The sequence below is a fragment of the Ovis canadensis genome, chromosome 20, assembly GCF_042477335.2.
Source record: "Ovis canadensis isolate MfBH-ARS-UI-01 breed Bighorn chromosome 20, ARS-UI_OviCan_v2, whole genome shotgun sequence".
Classification (NCBI taxonomy): domain Eukaryota; kingdom Metazoa; phylum Chordata; class Mammalia; order Artiodactyla; family Bovidae; genus Ovis; species Ovis canadensis.
In genome coordinates, this window is record NC_091264.1 from 31,374,935 (window position 1) to 31,390,845 (window position 15,911).

At 37.7% G+C, this 15,911-nt stretch overlaps 1 protein-coding gene across 12 annotated transcripts in view; it reads left to right on the forward strand.

Annotated features, from left to right (window-relative positions):
- UBR2 (ubiquitin protein ligase E3 component n-recognin 2) overlaps positions 1-15,911 on the forward strand; it is a 103,830-nt gene that overhangs the window by 4,820 nt on the left and 83,099 nt on the right. For all 12 annotated transcript variants that reach the window (XR_011251463.1, XR_011251462.1, XR_011251464.1 and 9 more), the window contains one exon: positions 3,357-3,616. Coding sequence is in view for 5 of the 12 variants with exons in the window: in XM_069564476.1 (XP_069420577.1) it covers positions 3,357-3,616 (260 nt within the window). In the remaining 7 variants the exon portion in view is untranslated. The remainder of the gene's footprint in view (positions 1-3,356; positions 3,617-15,911) is intronic.

Here is a 15,911-nt window from a genome sequence, read left to right on the forward strand (position 1 = left end):
TTTATTAAGTGTTTTAAATAAGGTGACTGATTTTTTTTTTCCTCAGCCAGAAGCTGATATTAGTTTCTGAATTTTTTGTTTCAGAAATTTGTGAACATATTTAGCCCATCAGTGTTGTTGGAGCAACAAGACAACATTTTCTTTTACAAAGCACCATCCTTTATCCTCCCTAGATCAAAATTCTGCAAAAATAAACTTTTAAGAGAAATGGCAACATAAAATATAAAACAAAAAATTGGTGTTAAACAAAACCTTTAATTATGTTGTAAATTAAAATTTAAGCATAGTTTTCTAGGATCCTGGGGGTGAATTCTTGAATCTTAATGATTGTCTCCCTAGAAGTACTGTCCTACTTGATAAAAGGAAACAGAGCAAAATTAGTTACATTTGGAAAGGATTGTTTCACTTCAGGGGTAAAGACTTTTCACTTTTTTCAATTATAAACTTCCATCCAGCCTTTAACTTATGAACAAGAGTTCTCTAGAGTTCTTTAGAGAACAAGAGTTCTCTAAAGTGTGAAATTAACTAGAAAGTTAGTATATACTACCTCATGAATACTTAAAATCTCTCTGTAGAGTTATTTTTCAAAAAAAAGAAGTGGACTGAAGATTATGCAAGTAATAGTTAAAAAGAAGACCTTGTACTCTTTTTTTTTTAATGTTTTATTTTATATTGGAGTATAGCCATTAGAAGACCTTATACTCTTGTCTTATGGTGTAAGACATCACTTGAAAGCACTCTTTCTTAACAAGGATGTAATTTGAGACTTAAATGTTGTAATCTATAGGTAAAGATGAGACCTATGAGTTAACAGTTAACTGCATTTTTGCAGAAGTGAGTTGTTCCATGTTTTCTGATTTCGAATTTTAACTTGGTTTAGAGCCAGAAAAAGTTGATTGTAATTAACTCAGGGAAATATGGAGGACAAATAAACATAGATGGAATTGGTATGGGAGGCAAGAATAAATAAGTGACAGAATATGAGGAAAAATCTTAAGGTTTAAGGAAATAGAAAGGGAAAAGAATGGAGGTAGTTTGATGGATGCCTTATTATAGGGTTTATTTGGTTTGGTTTTTAGAGCCTGCACCTGGATTGGCTTTATTTCTGCTTCCATAAAAGCCACATGGAGCATCTTTCTGTATTATCAACGTTAAGTGACATTCGGTAGTACGGATATATTTATAGTCATGAGGTTAACGGATTTTGCTAAATGCCTGCTGGGGCTTGGTTCTGTTTTAGACCTGGGGGTGGGGGTGGGGTAGAGGAACAGGAGATTAGGGTAAGGAATGGGCTGAGAGGGCATCTTAGAGAAAGAGAAACATAAACTGAGATCTGAAGAATGAGTAGAAAATAGGCCTGGGAAGCAGAGAGGAGCAATGCCAGTCAGGAGGGGCAGACTAGTAGGTATAACACAAGACAGCGGGCTTGGGCTTTGTAAACTGTGTCAGTGGACTTCACTTGATCCTAAATAGAAGGGGAAACAGTGACACGATCAGATTGGCATTTTGCAAGAAACGCTCTGGTAGTGAGTTTGGAAAAATGGACTTTAGAGGGGCCAAACTAGTGGGGATTACCAGTTAGAATATGGTTGCACTAATTTGATGGCTCTGGGCAGTTTGGACTAGGGTAATGGAGGCAGTGCCAGTAGAGATGGAGAGAAAGAAATGGGTGGATTCAACAGATGTTGAGGAATCCTAATAGACAAGACATGATGATTAACTGAATGTTGTTTTTCTGGTTTGAATACCTGGTAAATGCTGGTGTTTAAAATAGGGAAATGGAGAAAATAGCAGGGGGTTTTGTGTTGTGGGAGATCATGAGTTCAATTTGGGACATATTGAGTTGGTGCCCGAAAGGAAAAACTATTTCTTCTGTTTCTGTTTACATTCACACCAACACTCCCAGCCACCAAATGTAGGGGAATGGTTTTCCCACATCAAGCAATTCTCTCCTCAGCAGACACCAATTGGGTGCCCTACAAGTTGGTCAATTCTGACACTATATACCTGGAGGTAGCATCAGATCCCCAAAATTAAGGGCTCAGTCCCACCAAGCTGCCCCCATTACTACTTCAGATGCCACTCATAAGCAGGGGGTTGTCAGGTTACCCACAATTTATGGTGCAAATGAGGGGAGTTCCTGTGACCCCCTCTTTGGGTTCAATAATTTGCTGCAGTGGCTGCCAGAACTCAAGGAAGCAGTTTATTTACTAGGTTACTTGTTTATTATAGAATGATACAACTCAGGAATAATCAAATGAAATAGAGGAAGGTATGTGGAGCTTCCATGCCCTCCCTGGGCACGTTAGCACCTCTGCCTGTTCACCAAGGAAGAAAGTGGCTGAACCTCGACACTTTGGGATTTTTATGGAGGCTTCATGCCTCCAAAGGCGTGATGATCAAATCATTTGGTCATGAGTGATTAACTTCACCTCCAGCACCTCTCCCTTCCCTGAAGTTGGTTGGGGTGGAGGCTCTAAGTTCCCACCTACTAATCATGTTCCTGTGGCAACCAGCTCCCCATCCTTAGGGGCTTTCCAAAAGTCACCTCAGTAACTGCAGTTCAGGTCTGATTGAAAGAGGTTTGCTTTGAATAACAAAAGACACTCCTTTCTCCTTTATCTCACTTATACTTAGGACATTTCAAGAGTTTTAGGAGCTCTGTGCCAGGAATGAGAAAACCAAAAATATGTTTCTTATTGTAAATTATAATATCACAATATCTGTTAGATATCTAAGTAAAATTACCACAGGTATTAGGACATGAAAGTTTGGGTACAGGAAAAAGTGGCTTTTTAAAATGTTTTAAGGGTTTAAGCAGAGGTTGATCGGGGGAAAAGAACATAATCATTAAAACAAAGTCTCTTGTGCCGTGTCATTTATTAATCATTGAGAAATAGAATTAGTATATTGGCTGTTCATGTTTACTGTATGTTCTTCCTGTCAGCAAACTGAAAAGAGAATCCAGATCACAAGCAGAGTATCATTTGAACAAAAGAAATTAGAAAGGAAGTCGGATGGGCTCAATGGCTAGCGTCTTTGAGATGATTTGTTGTGGTTATTTTCCTGGACTGCCTATAGAAGGTTGCTTCAGGAGTCATTTTGAGGAGATGGGCTCATTTCACTGTTGATTTTGCTCTCACTTTAAGTAGAATTCTAAGATACTGGCTATTGTAGTTAAATTCTAAATGTTTTACCCTTTTTGAAAAGGCATACAGTGATGAATGTTGCCAATAAAACAATTTATAAGATTCTTTTGTCATTTTTTTTGTGTGTGTCTAGAAGAAAATAGAGTAGATTTATTTAAATTTGAAGTTTCTTGACTTCGTTTAAAATTATTTTTTCTTTTTTTAAAGAAATGGCTGCAAGCAACTGACCTCACTAGAGAAGTATACCAGCATTTGGCCCACTATGTACCCAAAATCTACTGCAGGGGTCCCAACCCTTTTCCACAGAAAGAAGACATGTTGGCACACCAAGTTTTGTTGGGGCCAATGGAATGGTACCTTTGTGGTGAAGATCCTGAGTTGGGATTTTCCAAACTTGAACAAACAAATAAACCTTCTCATCTTTGTGGTCGTGTTTTTAAAGTGGGAGAACCTACATACTCTTGCAGGTAAGATATTGCCATTTTCTTTCTTTCCTTCTTGTTTTCACTTGACTTATTTTTTTCTTGAAACCTTACATTTTAATTTTTAAATTATGAAATATTTTATATATGTATGTGTGTGTAAGTCTACACAACAAATATATTTGGTTTAATAACTTATTATAAACAAATGTTATTTTCCAGGTCAAGAAGTAGAGCATCACCAGGATTTCAGAAACCCATAGTGTGCTTTCTTCCTCCCCCACAGTTAACCCCTACCTTGACTCCTGTAATGATCGCTTTCCTGCTTTTCTTGATGGAGTGATTCTTTCTGATGTTCGAATTACCCCATGTTTGGCCTTTGAGTGCCCCATCACACTAGCTTCTTGGTCCCTTTTCCCGTGCCTTTCATAGTCTTTGGGTGCTTCTTTGCTTTCTGGCACAAGATGTCCACACCTCACTTTGTACTTACTCTGACCCATATGTGCAATCAGCCACTTATGTAGGGAGTTTCCTTTTAGTTGGGAATGTTAGAAACTGTGGTCTGGGTGCTATATGTACTTACTGCTACTAGGCTGACTTTAAATTTCTTGTTGAGAATTGAGTGTACAAGGGTAGAAGATGGAGAGGAAAGTGCTCTGTTTCCCTTTAGGACGATCTCCTATTTCTCAGAACTAATCATTATTGACAAACTCTTATGTAGCCTTCCAGAAATTTTCTGTGCATATACATGCCCATATATGGGGCTATCTTAAACATATATATGCAGACATACGTAGAAAAGGGACTATGGTAGATATACTGGGCTAAGTTTTCCTTTCTCTACAAAATCTTGCCATTGATATCTGTCCATGTCAGCTCATATAGCTAGATAATATTCCATGTGTGGATACAGTATTGATTGTATAATATTTTTTTCTTTTAGACTTTTTCCCATACAACTTAATTTTGGTTATAACTTCTGGGTGTCTGTGGCAATCTTTCTTTATGGTTAGAATACCAGTCAAGAGCTTTTTGTATATTGAAAGACTGTTAGATCTAGTTTTTTGTTTGTCTGTACAGAAACCTAAGTCCCTTATTGGTATTTGGAGCAGTAGATCTAGTTTAATCTCATGATTTACAGATGAGGAAACTGGGATCCAGTTGTTGCAATAACATCCTTTGTATCAAAAATATCCAGTTCCAAAACATGCATTTGTATGTCACGTCTTTCAGTCTTCAGTTTGGAATGTTGCATTGGTTTTTCTTTGACTTTCATGATCTGGACACTTTTGACAAGCACAGGCCATTTATTTTGTAAATGCCTGTCAGTTTGGGTTTGTCTGTACCCTTCATGGTTATAGTCAGGTTGTCTCTTTCACAGAAATATTACAAAAATCACATGTTCTCAGTGTTCCAGTAGCATATGATTTTGGTTTGGTTCAAAAGCTCTTTAACTTTGATCACTTGATTAGGGGATTTCTGCAAGGTTTCTCTACTGTGGAGTTACTCTTTTTCCCTCTCTAATCACTAAATATTTGGTGGTGAGATACTTTGAGACTATTAAATATCCTGTTTCTTACCAAATATTCAGTTTTTTATTTGTATCAGTATGTATTCATGGAGTCCCATTATTCTGGTGGTCAAAATTGTCCTAGATTTGACCAGTGGGAGGCCCTTCAAGCAGTTTCTCTGGTGGCTCAGATGGTAAAGAATCTGCCTGCAATATGGGAGACCTGGATTCCATCCCTGGTTGGGAAGATCCCCTGGAGAAGGGAAAGGCTACCCACTCCACTATTCTTGCCTAGAGAATCCCCATGGACACAGGAGTCTGGCGGGCTGCAGTCCATGGGGTTGCAAACAGTCAGACACAACAGAGTGACTAAGCACACACACTCAGGCCCTTCAAGCTGTCTTTGTTCTTTTTTATGTCCCTATCATTCTTTGAGCACTTCCTTTTTCTGACACAAGATGTTTTGAACACATCTTGGACTTTTCCCTGCCTCAGTTCTGAAATCAACCATTTGTCCAAGGAGCCTGTTCCTTTTTAGTAGAGATCAGTGTTCAGAAATAAGATACTAAATCTACTTGTTGCTGTTGGTATGTCACTAATCCCAAACCCTGTCAGTGGATCTGTGTATCTGTATGTAGGTCTCTCTAGTTCCAGTCCAGCACCACAGGATTCTTTCTTGTTTTCTTCCTTTGCATATTTTATCTCTTCTCTAATGATGCCGTGTGTGTCTGTGTATGGGGCCATCCCAGGGGAGAACAAGTTGGGTGCTGGTTTGAATGCTTTGTAAGGAGGGCTTCATTAAATTGACAGTTCTGAGAGCTTCCATGACTAGAAGAAAAAGAAGTAGAAAGAATCTTGTTTTCAGCAGTGATCATGGAATCGGCTTTTTTGGGGATTTGGAGAAGTGGACGTGGGATGTCAGGAGGAGGAATGTATTTATTCCCTCAGTGAAAGTGGTACACTGAAAAGCTGTTTGCCTGTATTTGAAGATTAAGTGTGCCTGTAGGATTTGTTGGTGAAACCAAGTCAGGGATGATCTCAAAAGAGTTTTCCTATATGTGCATGGTGGAGGCTGGAGTCTTTGAGATATAAAATCATTAGAGTATAGAGGTATAGGTTAATCCATTCATACCTGTCCTGGGTATTCTAACTGTATATTTAAAGAATGTATAGAAAAAAAAAATAAAGAATGTATAGAATCAATGAAAAGGAAGGTTCCTTGGGTAAGAATTTTCATGTTCATGACATCATCTAAAGGGTCACAAAAGTGAAAGTGAAAGTCTCTCAGTTGTGTCCGACTTTTTGTGACCCCATGGACTATACAGTCCATGGAATTCTCTAGGCCATAATACTGGAGTGGTTAGCCTTTCCCTTCTCCTGGGGATCTTCCCAACCCAGGGATCAAACCCAGGTCTCCCGCATTGCAGGCGGATTCTTTACCAGCTTAACCGCAAGGGAAGCCCCAGAATACTGGAGTAGGTAGCCTATCCCTTCTCCAGCAGATCTTCCCAACTCAGGAATCGAACTGGGGTCTCCTGCATTGCAGGTGAATTCTTAACCACCTGAGCTATCAGGGACATTTATTCCCAGAATGATTGAAGAAAGAAAGCAGTATGCAGTAACTTACACTTGGACGGACGAGTAGCCTGAAATGGGGGAGAGGGATATAATATGATGGTCCCCCTAGGACTCAAGTTTGAACCAGACTCTTAGAGGATATTGCTAAACTTTGTTGTTACTTAAAGTTGGCCAACTCCAGGTTAAGAGCCCAGACTTCTACAAGATTGTCTAAAATACAACTGAAAGTTGGGGACCTCCTGAGCCACACTCAATTCTGATCTGCTGGTTACAAATTCCATAGAATATCTTAAGTTGGATAATTCACTGGAACAACTCACGGAACTCAGGGAAATGCTGTAATTATGATTAAAGTTTTTTCATAGCAAAAACACACAAATCTGAACTAGCCAAAAGGCAAGATTCCCAAATGCAATGTTTTCTTGTTCCCAGGGACATGTTATTATCTTCCCAGCACATTTACTGCATGGCAACAAAGTATTGCCAACCAGGGAAGCTCACCCAAGCTTAGGTGTCCAGAGTTTTTATTGGGGTTTCTTATATTGAATAGTGATTAACTGAATCATTGCCCACATGACTCAGTTTCTAATTCCCCTGCCCTTCCCAGTGGCAGAGATGTGCCTGAAAGCCCCAGCCCTCTAATCACATGATTCAGTTCAGTTCAGTCACTCAGCCGTGTCCGACTCTTTGAGACCCCATGAATCACAGCACGCCAGGTCTCCCTGTCCATCACCAACTCCTGGAGTTCACTCAAACTCATGTCCATTGAGTTGGTGATGCCATCCAGCCATCTCATCCTTTGTCATCACATGATATTAGCCCTCTAATCACATTAGCCCTAATCACTTGCTCTAATCACGTGGTTGGTTTTCTGGTATGGCCAACCTCCACTCTGAGTTACTTAATTCTGCCTGCGCTCTGTGACAGCCTACAGGGGTGACATGGGGAGGGAGGTGGTAGGGAGGTTCAAGAGGGAGGGGACATGTATGCCCTTGGTTGATTCATGTTGATGTATGGCAGAAACCATCACATTATTGTACAGTAATTCAATTCAGTTCAGTCACTCAGTCGTGTTCAACTCTTTGCAACCCCATGGACTCCAGGCTTCCCTGTCCATCACCAAGTCCCAGAGCTTGCTCAAACTCATGCCCGTTGAGTCAGTTGTGCCATACCACCATCTCATCTTCTGTTGTCCCCTTCTCCTCCTGCCTTCAATCTTGCCCAGTATCAGGGTCTTCTCCAATGAGTCCGTTCTTCACATCAGGTGGCCAAAGTATTGGACTTCAGCATCAATGCTTCCAATGAATATTCAGGACTGATTTCCTTTAACATTGACCAGTTTGTTCTCCTTGCAGTCCAAGGGACTCTCAAGAGTCTTCTCCAACACCACAGTTCAAAAGCATCAATTCTTTGGTGCTCAGCTTTCTTTATGGTCCAACTCTCACATCTGTACATGACTACTGGAAAAACCATAGCTTTGACTAGACGGACCTTTGTTGGCAAAGTAATGTCTCTGCTTTTTAATATGCTGTCTAGATTGGTCATAGCTTTTCTTCCAAGGAGCAAGCGTCTTTTAATTTCATGGCTGCAGTCACCATCTGCAGTGATTTTGGAGCCCCCCAAAATAAAGTCTCACTGTCTCCATTGTTTCCCCATCTGTTTGCCATGGAGTGATGGGACCAGATGCCATGATCTTACTTTTCTGAATGTTGAGTTTTAAGCCACTTCTTTCACTTTCATCAAGAGGTTCTTTAGTTCCTCTTTGCTTTCTGCCATGAGGGTGTTATTATCTGCATATCTAAGGTTATTGATATTTCTCCCAGCAGTCTTGATTCCAGCTTGTGCCTCATCCAGATGGCATTTCACATAATGCACTCTGCACATAAGTTAAATAAACAGGGTGACAATATATTCCTTTTCCGATTTGGAACCAGTCTGTTCCATGTCCAGTTCTAACTGTTGTTTCTTAACCTGCATACTGATTTCTCAGGAGGCAGATCAGGTGGTCTGGTATTCCCATCTCTTGAAAAATTTTCCACAGTTTGTTGTGATCCACACAGTCAAAGGCTTTGGTATAGTCAATAAACCAGAAGTAGCTGTTTTTCTGGAACTCTCTTGCTTTTTCAATGGTGCAACAGATGTTGGCAATTTGATTTCTGGTTCCTCTGCCTTTTCTAAATCCAGCTTGAACATCTAGAAGTTCACAGTTCACGTACTGTTGAAACCTGGCTTGGAGAATTTTGAGCATTACTTTGCTAGTGTGTGAGATGAGCGCAGTTGTGCCATAGTTTGAAAATTCTTTGGCATTGCCTTTCTTTGGGATTGGAATGAAAACTGAACTTTTCCAGTCTTGTGGCCACGGCTGAGTTTTCCAAATTTGCTGGCATATTGAGTGCAGCACTTTAACAGCATCATCTCTTAGGATTTTAAATAGCTCAACTGGAGTTCCATCACCTCCACTAGCTTTGTTCGTAGTAATGCTTCCTAAGGCCCACTGGACTTCACATTCCAGGATGTCTGGCTCTAGGTGAGTGATCACACCATCCTGGTTATCTGGGTCATGAAGATCTTTTTTGTATAGTTCTTCTGTGTGTTCTTGCTACCTCTTCTTAATATCTTCTGCTTCTGTTAGGTCTGTACCATTTCTGTCCTTTATTGTGCCCATCTTTGCATGAAATGTTTCCTTGGTATCTCAGATTTTCTTGAAGAGAGTAAAGGAATTATCTGCCAATTAAAAATAAAATTTTTTAAAAATTACCTCATTAGTATAAACTTCCAGATATATGGGTGGAGTGGAAGCGTGAATAACAAAGACACTCCTATATATGGGAAATTTCAAGGATTTAGAGTTACTTCCTAGGAACCCCAGGCAAAGGTCAGCCAAACTCTTTATCACACAGTTGTTAAGAAAGTAAATGAGGTCCTTTGTGTAGTGCTTTCCGCAATATTTGGTACATAATAAACTCTTGGTAAATGGCCGTGCTGGGGTCTGAGGATGAATGTGTTATGCTTAAAGTAGTGCATGAAACCCAGTACCTTGATAAGATGACATGGAGTCTGTTATTTGGAAAGATGAAATATGGTTATTGGAATTCTGGGAGTTTCTAAACTAGACCCTTTAGGAGAAAGGTGACTTATGTCTATAGGTTGGAGATTTTCTTTAACCAGAAAAAATGATACTCAAGGGTCTTTAAAATGAATCTGTGAAGGAAATTAGGTTAATTTTTCTGTTGCTTGTTCATCATTTCTAAAATCGTGTAGATCTCAGATGATCTCGCGGAAGCCACTGTGATGTCAGGAAAGCTATGTTTTCAGACAGTAGGGTAGTTTTTATATTTGTCTATACTTAGCTGGGCTTCCCTGGTGGCTCAAACAGTAAAGAATCCGCCTGCAAGGCAGGAGACCTGGGTTCGATTCTGGGTTGGGAAGATCCCCTGGAGAAGGGGAAGGCTACCCACTTCAGTATTCTTGCCTGGAGAATCCCCATGGACAGATGAGCCTGGCGGGCGACTGTCCATGGGGTTGCAACAACTGAGCTACTTTGACTTTCACTTTTTCATACTTAGTTCTCCATTAGGAAAAATGGAATCAAAGGTGGCATTTGTTATTTCTTTCTAAATAGAGGTGATTGTTACTAGGGACAATCATGTTAGTGTGGTGTTGATCATAAGTACTTATATTTTGACATCTCATAACCATTAAGAAAAATAAAATACTAGTAAAATATGAAATCATACTTTGGTTTATGAGTTTAACATTAAGTTAGTTCCATTGTTTTTTGTTGCAAAGTTAAATTAAAAACATTCTTATTTAACATTTAAAAGCTTATTGCTTGAATATTACAGATAACCAGAATTTGGAGTTGGGAGTTATGCTGCCATCAGTTAGGAATATTCTTAGCACATGTTTCCAGATAATACTTTATGATTCTTTGTTATGAACAATTTTGCTTGTTTAATATTTTTGAACATTGAGTCTGTCAGTAATGATAGATGAGGTTATGCTAAAAATAACCAACAAACTTACCATCTCAGAGACTTTAAATACCCAAAATACATTTATTACTCAGACTGTGTGACCAGATTGGTGGGGGTGATGAGTGGGGGCCCTGCTCTAAGTTGTTACTTTATACCGTGTGGCATCTCGGTCAACTTAATATGTTTTTAAGGGTCACCAGAGCAAGGAAAGAGGAGGGTCTTAAACAGCAAATAAATTGCTCTGGCTCAAAAGTGACGACCGTGCTGACATCCCTTTACCTAGAACTAGTTAGAAGGCCTCTGTCTGACTGCAAAACAGGGCAAGGAAGTGTATTTTTCCTGTGTCTGGTACAGATGCAGATTTGAAAATGGATGAACATTAGAAGTGTTTTCAGTGGTCTTTGGAGTCTGAGTGTTATTTTTCCTTCCTCACAAGGTTGTTAGGATAAAAAGAGGTATCGTATAGAAAACACTTAGGGAACTATAAGGAATTTTTATATGTAAAATTTTTTAAGCTGAATACTCAGTCTTAAAATTCATTATTGAGCCATGAGTAATAAATATCAGGCAGCGGGAAAGAGGTGGTTTCATTCCTTTTCTCTCTGGAAATACTGAACTCTAATATGGAAGAAACACTTATTTTCAGTAAGAAGAATTTGTTCAATTTTTTGCTTTTTAAAAAACTTGAACACTTGATGTTTTTTTAGGAGAGTTCTATTTTAAGACGGTTTTTAAAAACATGAGTGGTCCAGAGATCGAAATCAATGCTGTGTTAGTTTAAAAAATATTAGTTACCCCTAATTATGGATGTGATACATGAGTGAAATTATGCTGTGTGTATTTGTAAATGTGGCTTTTTTTCATGAAACAATTTGTCTTAGAGATCTTTCTCAGTCAGTTTATATAAATCTACTTCATTCTTTTAACTGCTATATTTCCAGAGTAAGGCCAGGCCATGATTTATTTGTTTGCCCTATTAATGAAATGAGAAATGGAAAATTTCTAGGATTTTTTTTTTTTATCCTGTAGCAAACCATGCGGGAGGGAACATTCTGTACCTATTTGTACACATCTCTTTTTATATGCATTTTAGTATTTTTCAAGATAGATACCTATTAGTAGAAACAGAATTTCACTGCTGTGTAGTATCACTGGTCTTCAGTGTATTGGAATTTCCCTTGTCTACTTTGCTCTCTCCAATCTGGGAAAGTAACAGGAAGTGGGTAGTTGATAGCTCCTAGATAGGTTGAATTTCTGTGGTTGTCTAAAATGAATCTTGTATTCTTGGTTTAGATATGTATGGTCATTTTTATTAACTTTTTTTTATGCACCAGTTTGGTGTAAGATTGAACATAGCCATACATGGGGCATAATACCAACTTTACATGGATGCCTTTTATCCAGTTGTTAAGGAATAGTAGATGTATGAATAGGTTACTGTGGGATAATCCTTTTAGATAAGGAAACTTGGATTTATATCACCCAAATTTTCCTAATGATACCCTATTTGAGTTCTTTATTTCTTAGAGGAAAATTTACGTATTTCAAAAGGCACAAATCTTAATTGTACATTTTTGACAATAGTTAACCTCATATAACTCAAATCCTGTCAAGCAGAGAACATTTCTGTCTGACTGGAAATTTCCTTGTTAAGGACTCCAAGCCCTAGGTAACTACTATTCTGATATTTTCACCTTAGATTAGTTTTGTCCATTCTATAACTTCATTAAAATGAAATCATACTCCTTTGTGCCTGGCTTCTTTTACTCAGCGTAATGTATATCTGATTCATCTAGAATCCTGTAATTATTAGAAATTGTTTCTACCTGTATTGCTGTATTCATCCATTGTATGCTGTATTGCTGTATTCATCCATTGTATGAATGTACCGTAATTGCCCATAATCCATTGTTCTACTGATGAACATTTGAGTTGTTTCAGTTTGAGGTTATCGTAAGTCTTCTATGGCTTTTTTAAATCAGTTCATTTTATTTTTTGGTAGAAATGTAAAATATTTAAAGGAAAGGAAAATGGTAGTTTGTTTCATAAATCATATCAGCTTATGCCAACATTATTTTAAATGCAACATATTCAAGTATTAAACATTATTATTTTAAATCTATGTGTTTAAAATACCAATAAAGAAATTCCGTGGTGGTCCATTGGTTGGAATTCAGCTTCCACTGCAAGGGGCATAGGTTCAGTCCTGTTTGGGGAAGATCCAGCATGTTGCATGACATAGCTAAGCAATTTTTAAAAATAAAAGACCAAATAATAAATCTTATACTATTAAAAGTCTTCAGCTTTTTATGACACACTTTAGGAATATTAAGACACAATTGGTTGTTGGTTGTTTATTCCCAAGTTGCCCAGGATCCTCTGTCCATGGGATTTCCCAGGCAAGAATGCTGGAGTGGGTTGCCATTTCCTTCTCCAGGGGATCTTTCCGACCCAGGGATCGAACCTGCACCTCCTACACTGCAGGCAGATTCTTTACCACTGAGCCACCAGGGAAGACACCAGTGAGATAAGCTTTTCTATACTGTTATTATTCTGATAGAGTGAACACTTGTAGCTGATCCATTAGTTAGTTGCTGGCCATGACTATTTGCAAGCAAGTCTTTGTGTGGACATATGTTTAATTATGGGCTTCCCTGGTGGCTCAGTGGTAAGAATCTGCCTGCAGTGCAGGAGATGCAGGAGACATGGATCTCTGGGCTGGGAAGATTCCCTGAAGGAGAAAATGGCAACCCACTCCAGTATTCTTGCCTGGAAAATTCTGTGGACAGAGGAACCTGGTGGGCTACAGTCCATGGGGTCACAAAGAGTCTGACATGACTGAGCAATTGCATGCACATGCACACGCACGCACGCGTGCACACACACACACACACCCACACACACTTAATTGTTAGTGGATTCTACCCCAGGAGTAGAATTGCTGCATCCAAGGACAAGTAAGTTTGAACTTAATAAGAAACTGCCAAAACTTTTCCTAAAAAAAAATTTTTTTTCCTGCCAGTAGTGTTCCACTTGCTCCATATTCTCACCAACATTTGATTTGTCAGTCTTTTAAACTTTAGCTGTTCTATATAGTGATATCTCAATATGGTTTTAATTTTCTTTGATGACTAGTGATGTTGGTGCAATTTTACATGTGTTCATTGCCCATTGAACTAATGAAGTTTTTCAAGTCTTTTTTTTTTTATTGGCTTCATTATCTTTTTATTACTGAGTTTTGGAGTTGTTTATGTATTCTGGATACAAGCCCTTTGTGAGACAGATTTTATGAGTGTCTCCTCCAAGTCTGTGACTTGCCTGTATGGTATCTTATGATGGCAGAAGTTTTAAATGTAATGGTTTAACTTTCCAACTTTTAAATTTTATGAGGATTGTTTCTTGTGTTAGAGAAATTTCTTGCCTTTTCCAAGGTGACAAAAATATTCTCTCAGTTTTCTCCTATAAACTTTGAAGTTTTAGGTTTTATATCTGGGTCTGCGATCTGTCTCAAAACTGTTTTTTTAATAAAGTTTGAGGTATGAGGGTTGAGTTCCACTTTCTTATTACTTGTGGGGATCCAGTTGTTCTAGCACCATTTTTTTACTTTTCACATTAAATTGCTTTGGTGCCTTACCGAAGAAGACCTCTTGACCATATGAGTGTGGGTCTATTTCAGAATATTCATCAATTCCATTCACTGATACAGCTATTCTAATGCCAGTAACTTGATTACTGTAACTTTGTAGTAAACTTCATATTGATTCCATTTTTGCTTCTTTAAAGTTTCTTTTCTCTATTTCAGATCCTTTGCATTTTATAAATTTTAGAATTAGCTTGTCAGTGTTTATTTTTAAGAAAGACTGCTGAGATTAAGATTAGGACTGCATTGGCTCTATAGACCAGTTTGGGGAGAATTGACATTTTAACAATACTGAGTTTTCCAGTCCATGAACATCTTCTATCTCTCCATTTATTAAGGTCTTCTTTAATCTCTTTTAACTGTCTTATCGTTTTTATATAAAAGTTGTACATACCTTTTGTTACATATTTATTCCTAAGTATTTTATGATGGTATTTTTTTCTTAGTTTTAATTTCAGTTTTCTTTTGTGACTATAAAGAAATAGAGTTGGTTTCTGATATCACACTTGTATCTGTGAGCTTGTTAAACTCATTTGTAGTTCTAGTAGTTTTTGTTTTCTTCTGGTTTTGGTTCTTTAGGATTTTTGCATAATTGTGTCCTCGCTGAATGGGGACAGTTGTGTTTGTTCCCTCTCAAACTTTCTGCCTTGTATTTTTTTGTGCCTTACTACACTGGTGAAAGAGGACATACTTGCCTTGGATGGAAGGCATTCAGTCTTTTACCATAAAGTATGTTGTTATAGTTTTCTCATATACACCCTTTATCTCATTAAGGACATTCTCTTCTGTTCCTAGTTTGCTGAGTTTTATTATTATTATAATAAATGACTGAATGTTATCCAGTGCTTTTATTCTATCTTTTAAGATTATTATAATTTTCCTTTTTCTATAAATAGTTGCACTGATTTTTTTTTTCCCAAATGGTTTTTATTACTGAGATAAACTCTACTTGATCATCATGTATTATAACCTTTATATATTGCTGGATTCAATTTGCTAGTGTTTTATTAAGGTTTTTTGTGTCTGTAATCCATGGAATAGAACATCTGTCACTTTCTTGTAATGTCTTTATCTGGTTTTGTTAACAGAGTTATGCTAGCCTTATGAAATGAATTGAGAAATATTCCTTTTTTTCTGTATCTTTGAGGAGTTTGTATAAAATTGGTATGAGTTCTTCAGTGTTTTTTTTTCAGTTTTGAAAAGTTTTATTAAAATTTTTTTTTTATTGAAGGATAATTGCTTTATAAAATTTTGTTGTTTTTATGTCAAACCTCAACCTGAATCAGCCATATATCCCCTCCCTTTTGAACTTCCCTCCCATTTCCCTCCCCATCTCACCCCTCCTTCAGTGTTTGATAGAATTTTCCAGAAAAACAAATCATCAAAGCCTAGTGTTTTCTTCAGAGGAAGGTTTTGATAACAAGTTAAATTTCTTTGATACTTCATTAGTTATTTAGAACTTTATTTCATCTTGTGTCATGTTTGGTACATTGTGCTTTTTGAGAAATATGTTTCATTGTATCATGCCAAATTTATTGGCATTAAGTTCTTATGTCATTGAGTATCTATGTCATAGATATCTATGGCATCTATTGTGAGGTCTCTTCCTTTGTAAAATTAATAATTTGTATTTTC